The sequence below is a fragment of the Betta splendens genome, chromosome 5, assembly GCF_900634795.4.
Source record: "Betta splendens chromosome 5, fBetSpl5.4, whole genome shotgun sequence".
Classification (NCBI taxonomy): Eukaryota; Metazoa; Chordata; class Actinopteri; order Anabantiformes; family Osphronemidae; genus Betta; species Betta splendens.
In genome coordinates, this window is record NC_040885.2 from 12889217 (window position 1) to 12907070 (window position 17854).

The window sequence follows — 17854 nt, forward strand, 5'->3', positions numbered from 1 at the left end:
TCTCTTCCAGTTGGTTTCTACGTCTCTCATTTACTGTAGTTTTCTGCACCCACAAAGGCTTTCAGCAAAGTCACTGAACTGATTCGCTCAGATTTTCACACTCAACAAGTAGAAGATGCTCTGTGTTTGGAAATGAAGCAATTATTCTACGGGTGCATAATTTTACTGTGTCAAAACAACCCACTACCACATAAAAATGACTTTTTACAGTATTTCTTGTTTGGATTATATTTTAGGCTGTAGGCACCTAATATTAAAACCACTGTGGTTGCTGCTTTCCTAACGTCATGACTTTAAAGGGCCCATATCATGCAAAATCCACTTTTTAGACATTTTGGAGCGTCCTTATGACTCTATGGGTCACATATACACACACTGAGCACAGTAGAAATGCATTTCCTGCTTTTTTCACATTTTGAAAACGTAAATTTCCTCATCCAATGAAAACAGCCACGACCTACTCTGAGGCCGTGTCCCAGTTGTCGTCACACTGGTTGAAAGTTCTCCTTGCAAATCCTGAACCACCACCCCCACAATGATCCCGAACCAAAACTGGACTTCCGCCGTTTCCCCCTCTCACTCACCGTGAACAGACGAGCACGGCAGCGCCCAAGTCCTCCCATAGAAATAGTTCGGTTCTTAGGTGTTCTAACAACACCAAAGTCTCTTCACTTTACCAAGGGATCAACAAGTGAGGATTTGTGGGTCACTTTTATTTTTAACGGACCGGTGCCAGAAACACTGCCTCAGCATTTATACGTATGTGCATTTCAAACGAGGGTGCGTACAATGCTGGATTTGTTTAACGGCTCCTGTTGGAAAAAAAGGACCTATTCCTACAGTCCGTCATCCACTCACTGAAGTAAGTACATGCTTGATATTTATAATGTTTTAAAATGTTAGTTTGTCCGTTTAAAATGTAGTAACCTATGTGTGAGTCAAGTTACTAGCTAGCTATGCTAACGGCTACAGCCATTCGACCGAGCCTTTGTCCCCTTCAAATGTGCTCATGTGGGCTCCTGCAGCCACACACCTGTGTGGAGAAAAGCTAATGACTATCGGCATCGAGCGGCTACAGGCAGGGAGCGGTGGGTCTAGCGTCTGTCCTTTTCTGTAATCGCATACACCTGCAGGGAACAGCTGATCGTTATCGCCCTTCCAGCGGCGACAGACAGGAAGCGGTGGGTCTAGCTCGCTGTAGTAAGTTTGTGCTTGATACTTGTGATATCTAAATATGTTAGTTGGGTCTGTTTAAAATGCAGTAACCCACATGTGAGACAAGCTAATCGCTAGCGTCGCTAACGGCTACAGTGAGTCAACTGAGCCTTTGTCCCTTTCAAATGTGCTACTCTGAGTTGGTGCAATCACACACCTGTGTGGGGAACAGCTAATAGCAATGGCCTTCGATCGGCGACAGGCAGGAAGTGGTGGATCGAGCTTTTGTCCTGTTGACGTGCTGCCGCTCCTGTTTGTGTTGCGTTAGCCGTTAGCATGCCTTTAGGCCTTTGCACTTTAGAGCTACAGCTGGTCGATCGCTACAAAAAGAACCTGCAGATGAACGCGGTTATGTTTGTTACCCAGTCCTGTGTCACAGCCTAAATCAACTTGTGATTTGGGGTTATGTCATTGTTCTATCAAATTCTAACATGATTAGTTGGAATGATTACTGTGTTGTGTTTCAAGCTTAGTTGCTAATTAGTCACATCTCTACCTGCTGCTTATCTGGTCAGTTACCGATAGCTTGTACCATAGCCATTATATTTGTAGGACCAATACAATTTACAGTAAATGTAACAGTATTTTCTATACTGTAGGAGGGCAAATCCCAGTTGCCCACATGCAAGGACGTTGTCAAACAGAGAAATCAATGCAGACTGTTGGTACACAGACATCTGCTGCCCAGCTCAGGAGTGAAGGTATGTAAGTTTGTATGTACCAACAGTAAGATAGGTAATAGAAGATTTTAATTGGTATATACTGTTTAGATTTTATATTTGAATTGTAACAACTGTTTATCTGTTGTTTTAGCACAGACAGGCCTGTCCTCTTGTTTGGTTTAATTTTTTGTCTGGTATTGTGTGTTCTTACATTAGAGAAGGTTTTGACCTACATAATAATTAACATTTCACTAATCTACAATTCTGATTGCAGTACCTTTTTGTTTCGATGAGGTGATGGTGAGGACAGCCACAGCTTCCATCTGGTAGAGGACTGCTTCCGCTCAGTCTTCCAAATAGTGATGAGAACAAGGATCACCACATCTCCCTGTTTACCCTACTTTCATGCATTTCGTCTGCAAGGCCCTGCAAAAGCTTCTCCTTCGTCCTCAAACCCCCAGACTTCTTAATTAACTCAGTAACCTATACATTGCACATTGGAGTGTGAAGGTAACAGTTTGTTCTAGCTTTGGAGTAGTGGTGTATTTTGTTGGTTTACAATAAAGTTGGCTTTAACTATTATGTATTTCACTGAACTCTGTTTCTGAAGGGAAAACACTTTTATTTAGGAAATCATAGTATTGAAATTACATGTTTTTCTCTTTCTAATATGGTAAGCTATAAAGTTGAAGCGGCCATAAATAAAACGCATATAAATTATATATAAATAAAGTTAAAAAAATTCTTAATGAGTGTTGCACTCACAAAAAACACATTTTTACTCAAACGGTAAAGGAGTTATTCTACAGGTGGTCTACATCAATCATACTATGAGTGTTTTAGTGTTTTATCCATCAGGAAACTGCCTTCATCTACAACCCAAGCATGAAGAGATGGCAACTCAGATTCTTCACCCCAGGAATCCTCAGCACCAGCTCACTAGCCTCTGTAGACTAGATACCTGTAACAACTTTAGATACAGAGACATATTACTGTCAAATTTATCATGAATGACAAAAAAACATAATTAAAAGCAGTAAAAATACGGTCAATATATAATTTGAACCAATGCTTTTTGTTCCCAGGTAGGTCATGCAGTGATTGCTCTAAATATTAATGCACATTTTTTAAATAAAATTGTCAGAGCAGCAGCACAAGTAAGACAAAAACAGTGAAATGTGTAAATGTAAAATGTATTTATATTATTTCAGCTATGCTCTCAAACTTATTTATTTGTATAATGTAAGCTAAAGTAGTGTTTTCTATTAACGAGAGTTTTCCAGGTAAGTCGTGTTGTGAATATTGAAGCTGCACACGCCATTTAGCATTCGCATTAGCAACCGCTAGTCGCTTTGCAAATTACATAAATCAATTAAATTGAAGTAAATGCGACATTACCAATGAGACACATCTTGCATCAGCCGAAATGTGGCGACTTCAACAGCCTCCTCTTCAGCTTCAGGGTCAGATTCGGGATCGTAGACGTATGGTTCTACTACGCTACGAACCAGCTGACTAATGTCGTGCAGTCCTGTAGTGGGTCTTCTTCTTCTGTGGAGGATTGCGGTGGATTGCATTCTCAATGTCGCACTACTGCCACCTATTGTATCCTAACCGTGCGGTGGCTCGTATCCATGGAGCCAAAAAACAACAACAACAAAAAAGGCATGCGCTTCCGCACAGAGGTGTGGTGAGCAGCTTCGCTTGCGACACGCCCAGAAAACACAGCGTTTGCTGATGGAGAGTGAAAACCACACATTGACAGGGGCAGTGTGGACGATCTAAAGGGTTTTATGGGATGAAAATTTACAGAGACCTTACTGAGACATTAAAGTCTAATATTTTTTAGAATGAAAAGCATGATATGACTCCTTTAAGCCCTAGGCACCAAAGTTAGATGTCAGTCACTTACAGTATGTATATATATATATGATCTATATATGATATATATGATATATATATATATATATATATGATATGTATATATATATATATATATATATATATATATATACTATAGCAGCTGTAGATTTATTTGGTGAATTACGGGTTCACTGGAGTACAATTATGAGGCTATGTGATATAGAGTTAACCCGTTCCTGTCCTAAAAGGATTATTATAACTCTTCCCTAATTAAGGCGCTAATTAATAATGATTGTGTTAGTAATGAACACACTCCTCCCTCCACACATTTTCTAACTCTGATTTATGTGCCTGCGTTAACAGAAAACATCAGCTTTTACACACAAAGCCTGTGCTGCTATTATGGGTTGACAAATCCCATTATTTTTGCTTGGCTGCTTTCACCTGCTTGTGAATAATTTCACAATAGTCGTCAGTGGGAAACAGAAGATGAGCTGCCAGATTGAGACGTCAGGATGTGTGTTGACAACTTCAAAGAGCTCTGGAGGGGTCTCCACCAGAGAGCATCAGACGAGGAGGAGGGGTGGAAATTCTCCGCCACATTCATTTGAGGTGTTTTAATTTGAATTTGGTGGTGTGGTGGTTACACCGTGGGGTGCCAGACACTATAAAAACATGTTATTCAGCTACTCAACAGGATCCGCAACTCCACCTACACGAGTGTTCTGCTGCCAGCTGCTATGAATTTGCTCATTTCAGCCACATTCTCTCTTTAGGGTGATTTAAGCATAAAGTGTGACTCAAATCGAGCCTCGGTACAAATGTTGTCTTGAATTTAGATGAATGAGACGAGTGCGGCCTGTCCGACCTGTTGCTCCAACCCAGAGGAGAAGCTCCCGTGCACTTTGTAGCTATCGCTGTTTGCGCCTCCGCAGCCTCCACCCGCTGTCACGTCGGGTCACGGGCATTTTAAGAGAGCTTCAGTGGAGAACACGCGGCAGTCACAGGTTGAGCCAAACCGTTCTCAAGTGTAAGCAGAGTGCCTGTCAAGGGCAAGCAGTCAATATCCAGAGCCGCCCCTTAAAATGTCAGTTGTCTTGGAAACAGGTGCAGGAACGGAGGAGCCGGCCGGCCGGCGGCCGAGCGGCGCTGGAGCCGCCGTTTAGCGGCGCCCCGGAACGGAGTGAATGTCACCCCGTGGAGCCACGCCGCTCCACCGGAGCACGGAGAGCTGCAATTCACGCAGGCCGGGGGGTGGAGGAGCCAGAGAGGCAGCCGAGACCACCTGTCGCCATAATCCTCACCAGCACTGCAGTTTAGGAGAAATAAGCGCGGAGCTCAGTTTTAGAATAATATTTGTAAGGCACATTTCCAACTCATTGCTCCTGCGGTGAAATATTCCTGTGCCTTAAATTAATCTTATGATATGTATGTTGGGCAACAGCAGGTCTAGATATGTTTACATTTTACAGATTACATCAGTTATATATTATTTATGAGCACATAACCACTAGTACCTTAGTTTAAAAGAAAAACAAACATATGACCTCACCAAAAAAAAAGCTTCACTCAGCACAAGCACTATTAACTACTGCCCCCTGCTGTGAGCATCAGTGCTTAATGAATCAGATACTGTGAATATTAGCAGGGTAAACAGAAAAGGTCAGAAATAATACTAAAAATGATGCTTGTATACTTTATTGTGTGAAGACCCCTAAAGTAAGAAGGCTCTGACAGACAGCACTTGCACAAGTGCTCATCCTTTTTTAATAGGGAACATGACTCTAATACTGACTGCAGAAAGAAGGAACCTTTACATGAGATCACCTCTGTGACAGAGCTGCAGGCCTCTCTGCAAAACACTCACGGTAAATGGTTAGAATTCACTTCATAATGAAAAGTCTACCTGAAGTTTAAAGCGCTCAAAAGGAGGAAGTAGGACTTTACATCATCTCTTCGTGGAAACTGGCAGCAGCGCAGAATCAGAAAAGGACAATTAGTTTCTGGGGATTTTAATCTTCTTCATAAATCATGTAGGTCCAACACTTTGATGAGGACATTACAGGCCATGTATAGTGAAGCCTGAATGAACCACCTTATTTAGCTGTAGTTCCTATAAATGAACTGGAGAAAAAAATGCAAAGATGAAGGAAGCGTCCCTCTTTCATTATTAATCTGAGCTAGAACCCATTTGTCTGTCCGGGCCGACACGAAGGCCGTTCTATGATCTTTCAGGTTTGGACAAGGAGCAGGCGTTGTCACTTCCATAACTCATGACCGGTGGAGACAGATACACATGTCAGCGCTTCCACAAACACTTCGGCCACAACGCCACCCACCGCATCCGTTTCCCGTCCCGTGGCGCCGCTTGCATTCGACTCACCTACGCCTCAGACCGTGTAAAAGCACAAACAAGAGCTTCTAAGACATGTCAGATGGATTCTGTTTCCTCATTCTGCGTGGTGCCTCCACACGTACCCCCCCAAACGCACGGCGACCCTGCTCCTGTTCTACAGCCACGGCTGATTAATTGAGGGCAGGGAGATGCAGATCCGGCAGGACAGATCCGATCCTTGAAACTTTGCGGCGCGCTGCAGTGCTGGTGTCGCTGAACTGTGGAGGCAAGATAGCCGGCGGCCATGACTTGGATGGGGACCTTTCAAATCCAATTGCATCTTGCGGGTCGCCGTCCCGGCCGGGCCACACTATCAGAGCAGATAACGTGCTCCAGTAAAGGTTAAGACTCGCCGTGACATTTCTGTTGAGACCCAGCAATCTCTGATTCCTGTGGACTAATCCTGCATTCATATAAGAGTGTGTTTGTGTGTTTCCCTGCTGCGTGGGTGTGTGCATGAGAAATGGGCTTTGTTTATAATAAAAGGTTATGGAATAAAGAGAAACAGCAGGCAAATCAAAGCAGGAGGAGCAGACAGACGATTAATAGAGTGAAATAGGAGTCATGAATCCGGTTAAATCGCAATCTGTCATTGTGTGTTTCAGGTTCGCTGACATCATCACAAGGCTGAGTCCTTGAACAGGCAGGAAACGACTCTTGCACTACACTGTTGACCTTATTTATGAGGTTTTATCACCTTTGGGAAGAATAACTGTGCTTTGTTACATGCATCACTGGCATGTTTGCTTTAATACGGTTCAACTCAAAAATAGGTAAAGCATTTTTTGGTGGAGGTTGGAGGCAGTGAGTTTGCACTCATCAGTGGATGTAAAGACAGCGACAGTGAAGTTTCCTCTAAATGAGCTGTGTTTGCTCAGATCTAGCATCCAGTCCACAGTTTGTTTGCTGAGGTGACCAACGTGACTCTCCCACTCTCATCGCCAAAGCGTTTTTCTTCTGGGATCCACTTCATTACCCAAACTAATACGGAGCAAAATGTTTATTCAAATGAGCCCAGATCAAATCCTATAAAATTAACGTGGGGAATAAAAAAAGCTGAAATAGATTATATGCTTGCAGGGAAACTATCATATTTCAATTAATTAATAAACTGAAATGGTAACAGGGCTGAAAGAATGCTTGTTCTCTCTCCATTTCCTTAGTTATTTTCTTATTAGCTTGCTTTTTTCACAGCCAACCAGGGTCTGGTGTCATCAATATGTACCCATGAAAACTGAGAATGATTATATTTCATCAGGATCAACGTGATAAGGGCAAACAGCGAGCAGCTGATTGGCTGTTGGCTCGTCCTGAGCTCCCGACTGGTCGCCAGCTCATTGAAGACGTTCGATTAGCGACTGATCAGGCCGCGTCGGTTTCCACCTGAACGGCCGACGACGCATGCGAACGTCCAGCGTCTCTCTGCTGCATGGCGTCATCCTCAGAGGTCCGACGGGGTCCTGCAGGGGGGGGGGCAGCCGCTCAGCACAGCGAGCCCAGGATAAGCCCCATGTGACAGGCTGTCAGGTCACCTCCCATCAGGACCAATGGAGCAGAGGAAGCAGAGCCTCACCAGCACACATGACGCCCCGTGATCATATTTCACACTACTTCATGCTAATGCTTTGATTACAGTCAGCACATCTGCATGCAGCCATGTGACGCAGGATGTGGTCTAGCAGCGATTCGGCCAGCTGACGAGAACCCTCGGCGTGAGGAGACACCAGCGCTCCATCCCACATGAAACCGGACACTGCAGCCCCTCCTACACCTTTTCAGCCATTCACTGCGTGTTTCCCATTCCCCTGCCCTGATTTCATTCACTGTACTTACATGGAAATGTGATAACAGGTGATTCAAGCACCACTTTCCATCAGCTTTTTACATCTTTTTCAAATTCAATCAGTTGTGCTTAGCATGATTTAGTGGACTGTAATTTTTGTTCATACCAAAGGAGATGTTTAACAGATGTAATAAATTACTGAACCGAGATTTGCTTTTGTTATAGTGAAAACATTACAATTTTTTGGTGAAAGCAGCAAACTTTATTAGGCATTTAAAACCTGATATTTGTATAATCATCCAAGGAGCTGGGTCTGACTCAGGTGTATGACTTTGGGTTGTCTCTAGATACTACACACATGTTGGAGTCTCACCCCTGTGATGGACTGGCGACATACTGGTTCCAGGGTGAACCCGGTGTGTTCCTCAACTGGGACAGACTCCAGCATACTTACGAGCACCAAGCAATTCAGAAGACAAGTGAGTGAGTAATCTTCTCAATTTATCTATGCTCAGTCATGAGAAAAACATGAAGCATTTCAAGTGCGCTTTGTGAGGTACTGTGAGAACAATACAATTATGACCAGTAGAAGTCAAGACATGTGGAATTTAAATCCACACCGAGGCAGAAATTTGTCATCACATAAACAAGTTGATGAAGTGATGGATCTAGACCTCACCTTCCTGAGAACTATTGAAGCATTTCATGTTCCTAGTAATTTAAGAGTAATGGAACATGCAAAGATGCATTCAGATCTTTATGTGCTTCATGCATTTAGCATCAGATCCATGAGAGCGATGAGTGCACGTGTACCTGCAATAACATAATCTTAATCAGGTGCCGATCATGGTTTCTAACATCCAGGGTAGAGAATCACTATGATAACAACTGGTTAAAAGACGCCAGGTTTCAAGCTCATCCCTCTGTGGACTCTGACGCTTTAACAGCGTCAATAGTAGTTTTTGACTTTTGAATAGAAGAAGATGAATCGTTTTCATCTGTCTTTTCGCTAGACTAAGCGATCCAGCCACTGGCGGAAGCTCTGTGTGTCGACTACAGATATGGGGCCGATATTAATCTTCTCATTTTACTGCCTGCAAGAGACAAATAAGTGTTAAGTGAGCTTTCTCAATATCTGGAACCATTCCCATTTTTAAGGCAGACTGATGAGTATAATAGTCTAATTAGCGCGTGCAGACGTGGCCTTTATGCACATAAATCATGTAAACAAGTGTGCATCAGATCTATATGAAGCCTGATCACAGAGTCGACTCCTTTGAAGGACACAGACGCGGAGCGTGACAAAACAGTTATTACACTGAGAGAGAGCGAGACGATCTCTAGACTGAGCGGCAGGGGAGAGGAGAGACGTGACCATGGAGGGGGTGACAAGAGATGCAGCGAGGAGGGGCTGGAAACAGAGGGCCTGCCTGACCTGAAGCAGAAGAACAGGTCAGCTTCTGTTGAGGAGAATGTAGAACATTTAAAGGCACAGTTTGTGATGACTAACTAAAAGGCTGCTCTGGATGTGACATCTGACGGTCAGATGGTTGTACTGGTCACGAGATGCTCATGTTCCAGTGAAGGTCAAGTACTATAAGGGCCCTGTTGTGAAAGTGTTTGTTTTATGTGTTTTAGGACCGTCTTTCAATTTTGCCCTTGGCCTTTGAAAAACCAATTGAGTTTGTCCTGTTCAGAACAAACCCTGTTTTTTTTTTAAAACTCGTCTTGTAGACGTGTTATACCAGCTAAAAAAAAGAAGAAAAACTCTATCTCAGCCTTATTTCCTCACAATCAAGCTACGGATGATAAAGTCGGGGCAGGAAACGTTACAGCCTCGTGGGAGGCCGATCGTCCAGTCTGCTCGTTCTCAGGGGACAGAGGGGCAGTTTGTAGCATCGGTGTCTCTATCAGGTGAGAAGACATCAAGGTCACCTCATGCTCCCGCTTCCACTGCGCTGCACTGGCTGTATTTTAATATGGACACTTCAGCTGCTGCTGGGCTTGGGATATGAATACTGAGTCCAATATGTTGTCGTACTCTTTGTGTGATTATCATCAACCAGAGCTCTGACCTTGATGTCTCGTGCCCTTGTCCTGGCAGTTACCTGTCCCACACTACCACCTGCTGGACACTAGCTTAGTAATCAAATGTTGATGCTCAGCATCGAAAAGAAAAGAACGTTAGTGTGACAAACATCGGAATGTATTATATCATAAATGCAATAAAAATGCACTTAATTACTCAATGTTTTAATTACCTTGCAAACATAATCTTCCCAATTAACATTAAACATTTTTCTGCTCTAGTAATTTGAATTTGACTAAAATAAAAAAATAAAAATATCATCAGTTACCTAATTTTAAAACCTGTGAATTTGTGATTATACACATTTCAAATGGACAACGGATGAAGGAGATCACATGTAGAAAACTGGTGTGGTTCACCTACTTGGTTTCACTTCTTCACAAAAAGTTAGTCATGTCTGAAATGATGTGGAGCAGTCCTTCCCACTCCACCCGGGGTAACACATGCACTGGAACTCAGTCTTCATGAACGTTACCTCATGCTCCTGCATCTGTCCCAAAACTTTGTAGTTCCTCCACCCATTCGGCTTCTTCTCAGACACCACCGTCCACACAGAGGGGTCCAGGTGAAGGTAGGCCCTGGAGCTCGGGTCCTTCCTCTGACACCTTCCATGAGAGGAACATAGCATCTGGCTGCACATAGTGGCCGCTGCCGTTACATTGACCAGGTATGGGCCCAGAGTGTTGTCAATGTACGATCTGACAGCAGTACAAGTGCCCTGGAGTGGATAAAGAAACAGGAGTTAATGAAAGAGATATACTGAGTAGCTTTTACTACCAACTTACAGTAAATGACAAAAACACAAACAGATACACGATGGCAGCAATAGATTGTCTTTCACGTTATGAATAGCACATGAGCCCAAGTGGAACGTTAGTGTTACTCAGATGGATGGTGACAGCTTCTGTATCAACTCATTTGCCGTGTAGTGCATTGTTAACTGAGCGTGTCTCCATGAGTCACCCACAGAAAAACAACATGTTACACAAAGGTAGGCAGAGCCGCCGACTGTGTCCCCTCCCTGCTCCTGCGCAACACGTTTGGAAATGAATTAGATAAGAGTATTTCATCAGTGTGTTAAAGGTTACCTTTAAGCAATATAGGGTGTTTACAGGATACAGTTAAAGGACCAATAGACCTGCACGTGCATGTACGGTATATTTCCCCAACTCCAATTATCTCAATAATAACTGAAAGGTGAAGCTCCAATTATCTTATAAAACATGATACACGCGAGCAATCTAAGCAGGTCAGATACTGTACCCAGGATTTGGAGTAGGTGTTGTCGCCCCAGAGCACGACCCCTGCAGAACCTAAGGCAGCGCTCTCTCCAACAGTGTAGATGAGGTGCTCCTGTACAAAGACATGAAGGGGGATATAACAAACCAATAGGAACCCCATTACAACACACACACCTCCTACTTGCCTTGGAGAGGAAGTCTAACGAGTAGGTGTAGACGATGCGGGAGTAGGTGAACACGGGCAGAGGTACCGGCGACCCCTGGGCCCCCACCCTCATGGCCTCCAGGATGCGGTGGTGAGTGTACAGCAGCACCTCTTTGCTGAGGCCTCGCAGGTTGAGGCTGAGGTAGATGTCGGGATACAGAGCAGAGGACGCGGCCCACAGCCACAGCAGCTTGTTGTTCCTCTTGATCTCGATGGCGGGACACTCGCCTGTGTAATTTGTGACTTTCTCGTTGTAGTAGTTGTAGCAGTTGGGAAAACCGTAGTAACCCCACAAGCCATTTGGCCTTTGGCGCTCCCCCAGTTTCAGCGTTTCCTCCATGAACTTCCTCCCTGCTGCCTCAAATGCTGCCCGGGCCGCGGCCTCAACTTGTGCAGGGCTCCAGTACGGATGCTGCTGCCTCACCAACGCCCTTGAAGCCTCGCAGTAAACCGCCTTACTGTCCCAGTTCCTCTCCCATAGCGGTCTCCAGCTCTCCCAGTCCACCACAGCCAGACCCTCGAAATTCTTTTCAGGAATATAAGTGTAGATGTTTTCCGAGGCCACTGTCAGGTGCTGGTCCAGGCTCGCGTTCTGCGGGACGCCGCCATTAATAGCCACCCCTTGGCTGGAGTACCTGGGGTACAAGCCGAGCTTTTCAGCATAAAAGATGGTTATGTTTGCTCCCATGAAGGTTTGGTCTTGGTTCTGGACGATGTTGAATGTCCCCAGGTCGAGGTCCACGCCGTACTGGGAGAGGCAGCTGGCAGTGGGGGCATTCCACACAGTCAGGAAAGGCACCTGGGCAAAAGAGGACTGGACCTGCACCCCAGAGGTGACGCTGATCGTATTGCAAAGCAGCAGCCACACGAGCTGAGAGGAAGTCATCCCTGAAAGGAGAGACACACGGAGCTGCTCACTGCAATGAAGACTCATGAGAAACCCCAGTACAACTGTGTTGTGACAGGCTAGTGGTAGTAGTATGGGTAAGTAGCATTTATATACATCATAGTGAAGCAAATGTGTTAACAGAGCAAAATATATTTTAGACAAAGTCTACTCACCTGGACAAACTGTGGACGGTTTTAGTTTATACTTTCTGTTCAGAGTCTGTAAATAGTCTCATGATCGAAATTACACGGGCTGTAAAAAAGGGAAGGAAAAAACAGAAGTCAGCGCTAGGAAATCAACAACCAATCAGATGCACGCGTGGACGTTCCATCACCCAATCAGATGTGTGCTACAGCGGGTATGAGAAGGATGGCTGCTGATTGGCTGTCAGGATTACTCACAACCAATCAAAAGAGACATGCAAATAATTTGAGAAACACATTTAAAGGCACAGGCGGTTAATAGCGATTCAATGATTAAAGTGAGAACTATCGCTAAAACAAATAAATAAATAAATAATAAACACACAAATACAAATAGAAATTGATGACAAACCTTTCAAACCTTTTACCAAGGTTTGTCACTACCTCAGCCATGTGATGAATAATGAACTCTCCAGTGTCCAAATTTAATTGTATGTGTTGCCTAGCTTTAAGAATAGTAAAAAATAGCACTTGGTCTGACAGCACCCTACAATTACATGGGGAGGGGGTACGAGGCAGCAGCCTGCAAAATACACGCCTCCCTGAGCTCAAGCTCGGTTTATTTGCCATTTAATCTGTTTTTATCCTAAAGCTCAAGATTTAATGCACAGAAAGAGCTAAACCAAACCAGGAGTATTGAAAAACTGAACTGGTTCCTGGTGTTATTTTATAACTCAACTGACAAAATAAAAAAAAAACAACACAATTTAAAAAAAAAGTTTATTTACTTTGAAAAGAATCACATTAGAGAAATGCGATGTCATGTTAAATTGCATTATCAAAACGTTTGTTCTAATATTGTTTGTGATTTTTGTGCTTCTGAAATCATTTAAAAAATGTAACACTTAAACATTCAGAATAAATGTAGTGTTGGGAGAAAACTAGTAGTCATTCTCGGACATACAAATAAGAAAATGTTATATAAAAATACATTCAAATAAATAGTAAAATAGTAATACTACTATTGCCTCCATAAAACAATGAATGTAAGCAAGAGATCAGGTTTTACAAAGATCAGGCACTTAAAAACCTTTGCACTATTACCAGACTGAAGTGCATTAATCCACTTTCACCACACAGCAGCTGACTCATTCACATCCCCCCAAATATCCTCTCACTAAGAAACGTGGAACTTGACACCTTGGAAAACGGTGACTGGGAGGAAGCTGACAGTAAATGTAAACAAGATCATTTCCAGCGAGCTCTTGGTGTTTGGAACAAGATTAAAAGTCATAAAAGTATGACTTTACAATTTCCACAGTGTTTTTTTTAGAACTGAGATCAAACACGAGAGCGTCACATCGGCAATAAAATGCATCAAATGCACTAACAGAGGAGCAGAGAGACAATGACTAAGATCGCACACTGAAGTGTTGGTGCTGTAGTTTGAGTTGCTGTCCCTTCCTGGTGCAGAGGGTCTATATGACTGCAGCCATCTCCCTCGTACCCGCTGAAGCACTGGCACTGAAAGTTCCTTTGAAAGGCCGTCTTCTCTTCTTCGCCGAGCTCACCCTTTACTGTGGGCTTGCCGCCCTCCGCGACGATGGTGTGGCTGTCAGGGTTCAGGTGCAAGTAAACGTCGCTATCTGGATTTTTCCGCAGACAGCGGCCGTGAGAGGCGCACAGGGCCTGGCTGCACAGCTCCGCTGCCGTGGAGACGTTGAGGAGATATTGACTCAGCGGACCCCGCAGATACGAATCAAGTTGGGCACAGCTGTTCTGGAGAGGAAACAAAATGTACTCACTCATGCAGTTCAAGTTCTATTTATATATATATATGAAGTCTTTTAACTTCCAGGCATGTATTTTCTGTTGGTAATTTCTTATAAATAGTGGTGAAAGATCTTATCGTCACACTCATTCATCAAGACTTCAAAGAAATATCTACTGTCTCTGCAGAGTGTTCATGTGACCAAGTCAGTATCTGTCAAATGGAGCCCTGAGGAACATTTTCTGACTGCACAGAGGAAAGGTCAGTTTGAAATGTATGTGTTGTATTTGTGATTGGTTGATTTGTCATCGTTTCTGGGAGGGTGCTTACATTGCTACTTGCATAGGACGCATCTCCCCACAGGATGATTCCAGCGGCTCCCAAAGCCACACTCTCCCCAATGGTGGAGACCAGGTCAGTCTGTAAATGATGACACAGCCCGTTTAAAGCCCCCGTCCAACAACACGCTGTTACATATGAGTAGAACAGGGTCAAAATGTTAGTGGGTTCAAAGCTACTGTAAGTGAAACATGCCGTCAGCACTTATCTGTTCCGTCGTCCTTAAGGAAACAATCTATAGGGTGTTAGCTAGGTTTTCAACTTGACCAACACCCATCCTGCCACCTCCACATTACTGAGTGGGATTGGGTTGTCTGTCTGCCACACCAACAGGAAAGGACTGTGGCTACTGATAAGGAAAAGCAGTGCGCTATAGGTCTGTGTAGAATGCACTGATGGGAGAGAAAGAGAGAGTGGGTGGAGGAAGTGCTGAATGGTAAAGCCACAATCTGACCCAGAGTTGGGTCAACATGCCGTGTTACTAAAATGATCTAAATATCTTTAAAATTCATGCGAATTTCTTTAGAACAAAATGAGAAACCGCCTTCACGAGCTCGTTCCTTGTTTCTTGTTCAAGCATCACCTCTGTCAGCTGTTCCATGGATTTGGCGTAGGTGGGCTGGGCGTACACAAAGACAGGACGTGCCAAGCCGTCGCCCGACGAGGCCAGGCGCATGCCTTCCTTCACCCGGTTCCGGACAAACCGCCGTCCGGAAGGCGAGGAGCGCAGCACGGAGGCCATGTAGATGGACGGGAAGAGCGCCGTGCTCTCGGTCCACAGCCACTTCAGCTGGTCGTTGCGAGTCACCTCCACGTCAGGACAGCGGCCGGTGTAGTTCTCCAGGGTGCGCGTGTAGTCGTGGTTGTAGCAGTCGGGGTACAGGTAGAACCCCCACAGCTGGTTGGGCATCAGGTTCTTGGCGTGCCTCAGCGTCTGCAGCATAAAGTTCCTGGCAGAAATCTCAAACTCCTGCTGGGCCACCTTGGTCACCTGCTCCGGAGGCCACGTTGGGTTCTTATGGCTCACCAACTTACGGGAATGTCTACGGTAAACATCCTTGGTGTCCCAGTTCCTTATCCAGAGTGGGCGCCACTCCTCCCAGTCAATAACTGCTAAACCCTTGGCCCATTTGTCGCCTATATACTTCTGCATAGCGTGAGGCATCTGCTCCAGATGTTGAGTGAGACTGGCCAACTGGGGCAGCCCCCCGTTGACTGGTGTTTCATCTTCACTAAAGTAGGGGTACAATCCCAAGCGTTCCTTGTAGAAGATGTTGAGGTTCTGCTTCACAAACCCCTCATTGGGCGAGGCCACGATCTGGAAGAGGTCCAGCTGAAAGCGAATGCCATGCCGCGGGAAGCAGTCTTCAGTGGGGGCATTCCAAGCCAGGAGCAGAGGCTTTTTGGAGTACAGCGGCCATCTTGTGGATTTCAGCCCCAAAGCACCAAAGTGTTTCCACAGCAGAACAATCAGCAGTACTTTCCAGTCACTCAGAGCCCAGTACATGTCTTTAGATGTGGACCGAAACGACTGTCGGTCTTCGCTCTGCAAGTCAGAGGAGACAGACATTTACCTCTTTGTCTTTACAATAAGTCATAATAACTACTTTACTCATCACTAACGTGCTAAAAGTCATCAGACCTTCCGCTTACATGGAAGTATTACTACCACAGTGTACACCTCCGTTACAAATAAACTCATAAATTCAAAACCTTTCATGAACAAAGTACACGTCTTTAAAAAAATCAAAGTTAACTTAAATGTACTTAATTGTTAATTGATGCAGCGCAGGTAACAGCGCTACTTAATTAATACTAACATATCATGATTCACTAGTTAAATAGGTGGTACATTAATAATCTGAATCTACATGCCATCAAACAAAAGTACTTGTGTAACGAGTAGAGCCATTCTAAGATATTTTGAATAGTACAATGGAAACACTCAAAATAGGACAATTATGCATAATTACATTATTAATTAAAAACATCTCGCTAATTTTGACATTATTTATAAGTTGTGTGCCCTCATGTATTTTAATTGCAGAGTTCCAGTCTAACCTCTCTTATGTTTAGGAATGAATGAGAGTAAGAGAAGCAGAAGAAAGTTGTGAAAGCAGCTGACTGCAGCTGGACGAGCTCACCTTTACCCGCAGACTGTGGGCGCATTCCCCAAAACGCACGCCTGTTACTTCAAGTCGCCTTTTGCTGCTGTGTCCAAACCAACAGGAGGAAACATTAAAAAAGTGTGTAGTAGTTGAGGCGACGGGGGCTTTTGGCTTCGGCGCGCGCGGCTGATGTGTCGCTTCTTCCCAGCGATGTCGCACTTCCTGCGGTCAGTGGAGTGGGAGAAGTGAACTTACCCCCTGCGACGTCGGCCCAGCTCGGCCTGGAGCGCGAGACCACTCTCGGGATGTTCCATTGGGCTCGGGAGCGGGGGTGTGGAGGCGAACGGACCCGGAGACCCCGCCGCCGGCGCGCGCGTGTTCGGCGTCTTACGGCGACACGTTTCTTCACCTTCACGCCGACGCGCGACCGGAAGCGTCGGTTGAGTCGGACGTGACTGAAATGGGTTTGTGTGTGATTTCAAGGTGTCGCGTTCGTCCCGGCGCAGCCGCGAGTGAGCCGGTCCAAGGAGTTCGCTCCTACGCCTTGAAACAGATACGGTGGAAGATTCAGAACTGGACCACTTAACTAAAAATACAATTATGATCAATGTGACCTTTCTACATTACAACCACACACACTTTATAAATAGTCTGACTTCCTTTTACAGAAACAAAAATAAGACATAACGAGATCTGCTATCACGGGATGCTGCAGTTTATTGTTATTACTAAATACAAATTTAGTGCATTTGAAAACCTTGCACACACCATGTGTTTCATCATATTTACAGCAGTCGTCAGAGAACAACAGAGAAATTGACAATGATGTGTGCGGTTTGAACATTGAGTGGAGTCATCATGTCATCATTGAGTCATTCATTCATTTGCTCATTTCTTTGAATATGGATGATACTGGGAAATTTTTGCAATGACTTTACTTTATATAGTTTTTATTCCCTGAAACATGTCGCACACAGTGTTGTATTTGTTACAACACACTGGCATCTCTCCAACTGAGGACAACTAAGTGTAGTAAGTACAGTATAACAGTACTATATATATATATATAGTTGTTGTATGTATATAGTTACATACAGTACTACTCAGCTGTTGACTGATGAAATTGCAGTTGCACCCATGATGGCTGTTGC

At 44.4% G+C, this 17854-nt stretch overlaps 2 protein-coding genes and 2 long non-coding RNA genes across 4 annotated transcripts; 1 reads left to right on the forward strand and 3 right to left on the reverse strand.

Annotated features, from left to right (window-relative positions):
* Positions 1-439: 439 nt before the first annotated feature.
* On the forward strand, positions 440-2368 carry LOC129604172 (uncharacterized). Its single transcript, XR_008694845.1, has 3 exons — positions 440-862; positions 1815-1916; positions 2152-2368. It is a non-coding gene; the product is annotated as an uncharacterized LOC129604172 (long non-coding RNA).
* Positions 2369-2478: 110 nt separating this feature from the next.
* On the reverse strand, positions 2479-3753 carry LOC129604171 (uncharacterized). Its single transcript, XR_008694844.1, has 2 exons — positions 3276-3753; positions 2479-2847 (listed from the first exon to the last, which is right to left on the reverse strand). It is a non-coding gene; the product is annotated as an uncharacterized LOC129604171 (long non-coding RNA).
* Positions 3754-10107: 6354 nt separating this feature from the next.
* On the reverse strand, positions 10108-12659 carry hyal1 (hyaluronidase 1). The gene is made up of 4 exons (XM_029150577.3): positions 12516-12659; positions 11434-12341; positions 11271-11360; positions 10108-10725 (listed from the first exon to the last, which is right to left on the reverse strand). Exons 2-4 carry the CDS (start codon positions 12337-12339, stop codon positions 10399-10401), a joined length of 1323 nt encoding a protein of 440 aa, XP_029006410.1. The 5' UTR covers positions 12340-12341; positions 12516-12659; the 3' UTR covers positions 10108-10398.
* Positions 12660-13104: 445 nt separating this feature from the next.
* hyal2a (hyaluronidase 2a) lies at positions 13105-17114 on the reverse strand. The gene is made up of 4 exons (XM_029150576.3): positions 16740-17114; positions 15179-16141; positions 14587-14676; positions 13105-14264 (listed from the first exon to the last, which is right to left on the reverse strand). The coding sequence occupies exons 2-4, from the start codon at positions 16100-16102 to the stop codon at positions 13872-13874; spliced, it is 1407 nt and encodes a 468-aa protein (XP_029006409.1). The 5' UTR covers positions 16103-16141; positions 16740-17114; the 3' UTR covers positions 13105-13871.
* Positions 17115-17854: the final 740 nt, after the last annotated feature.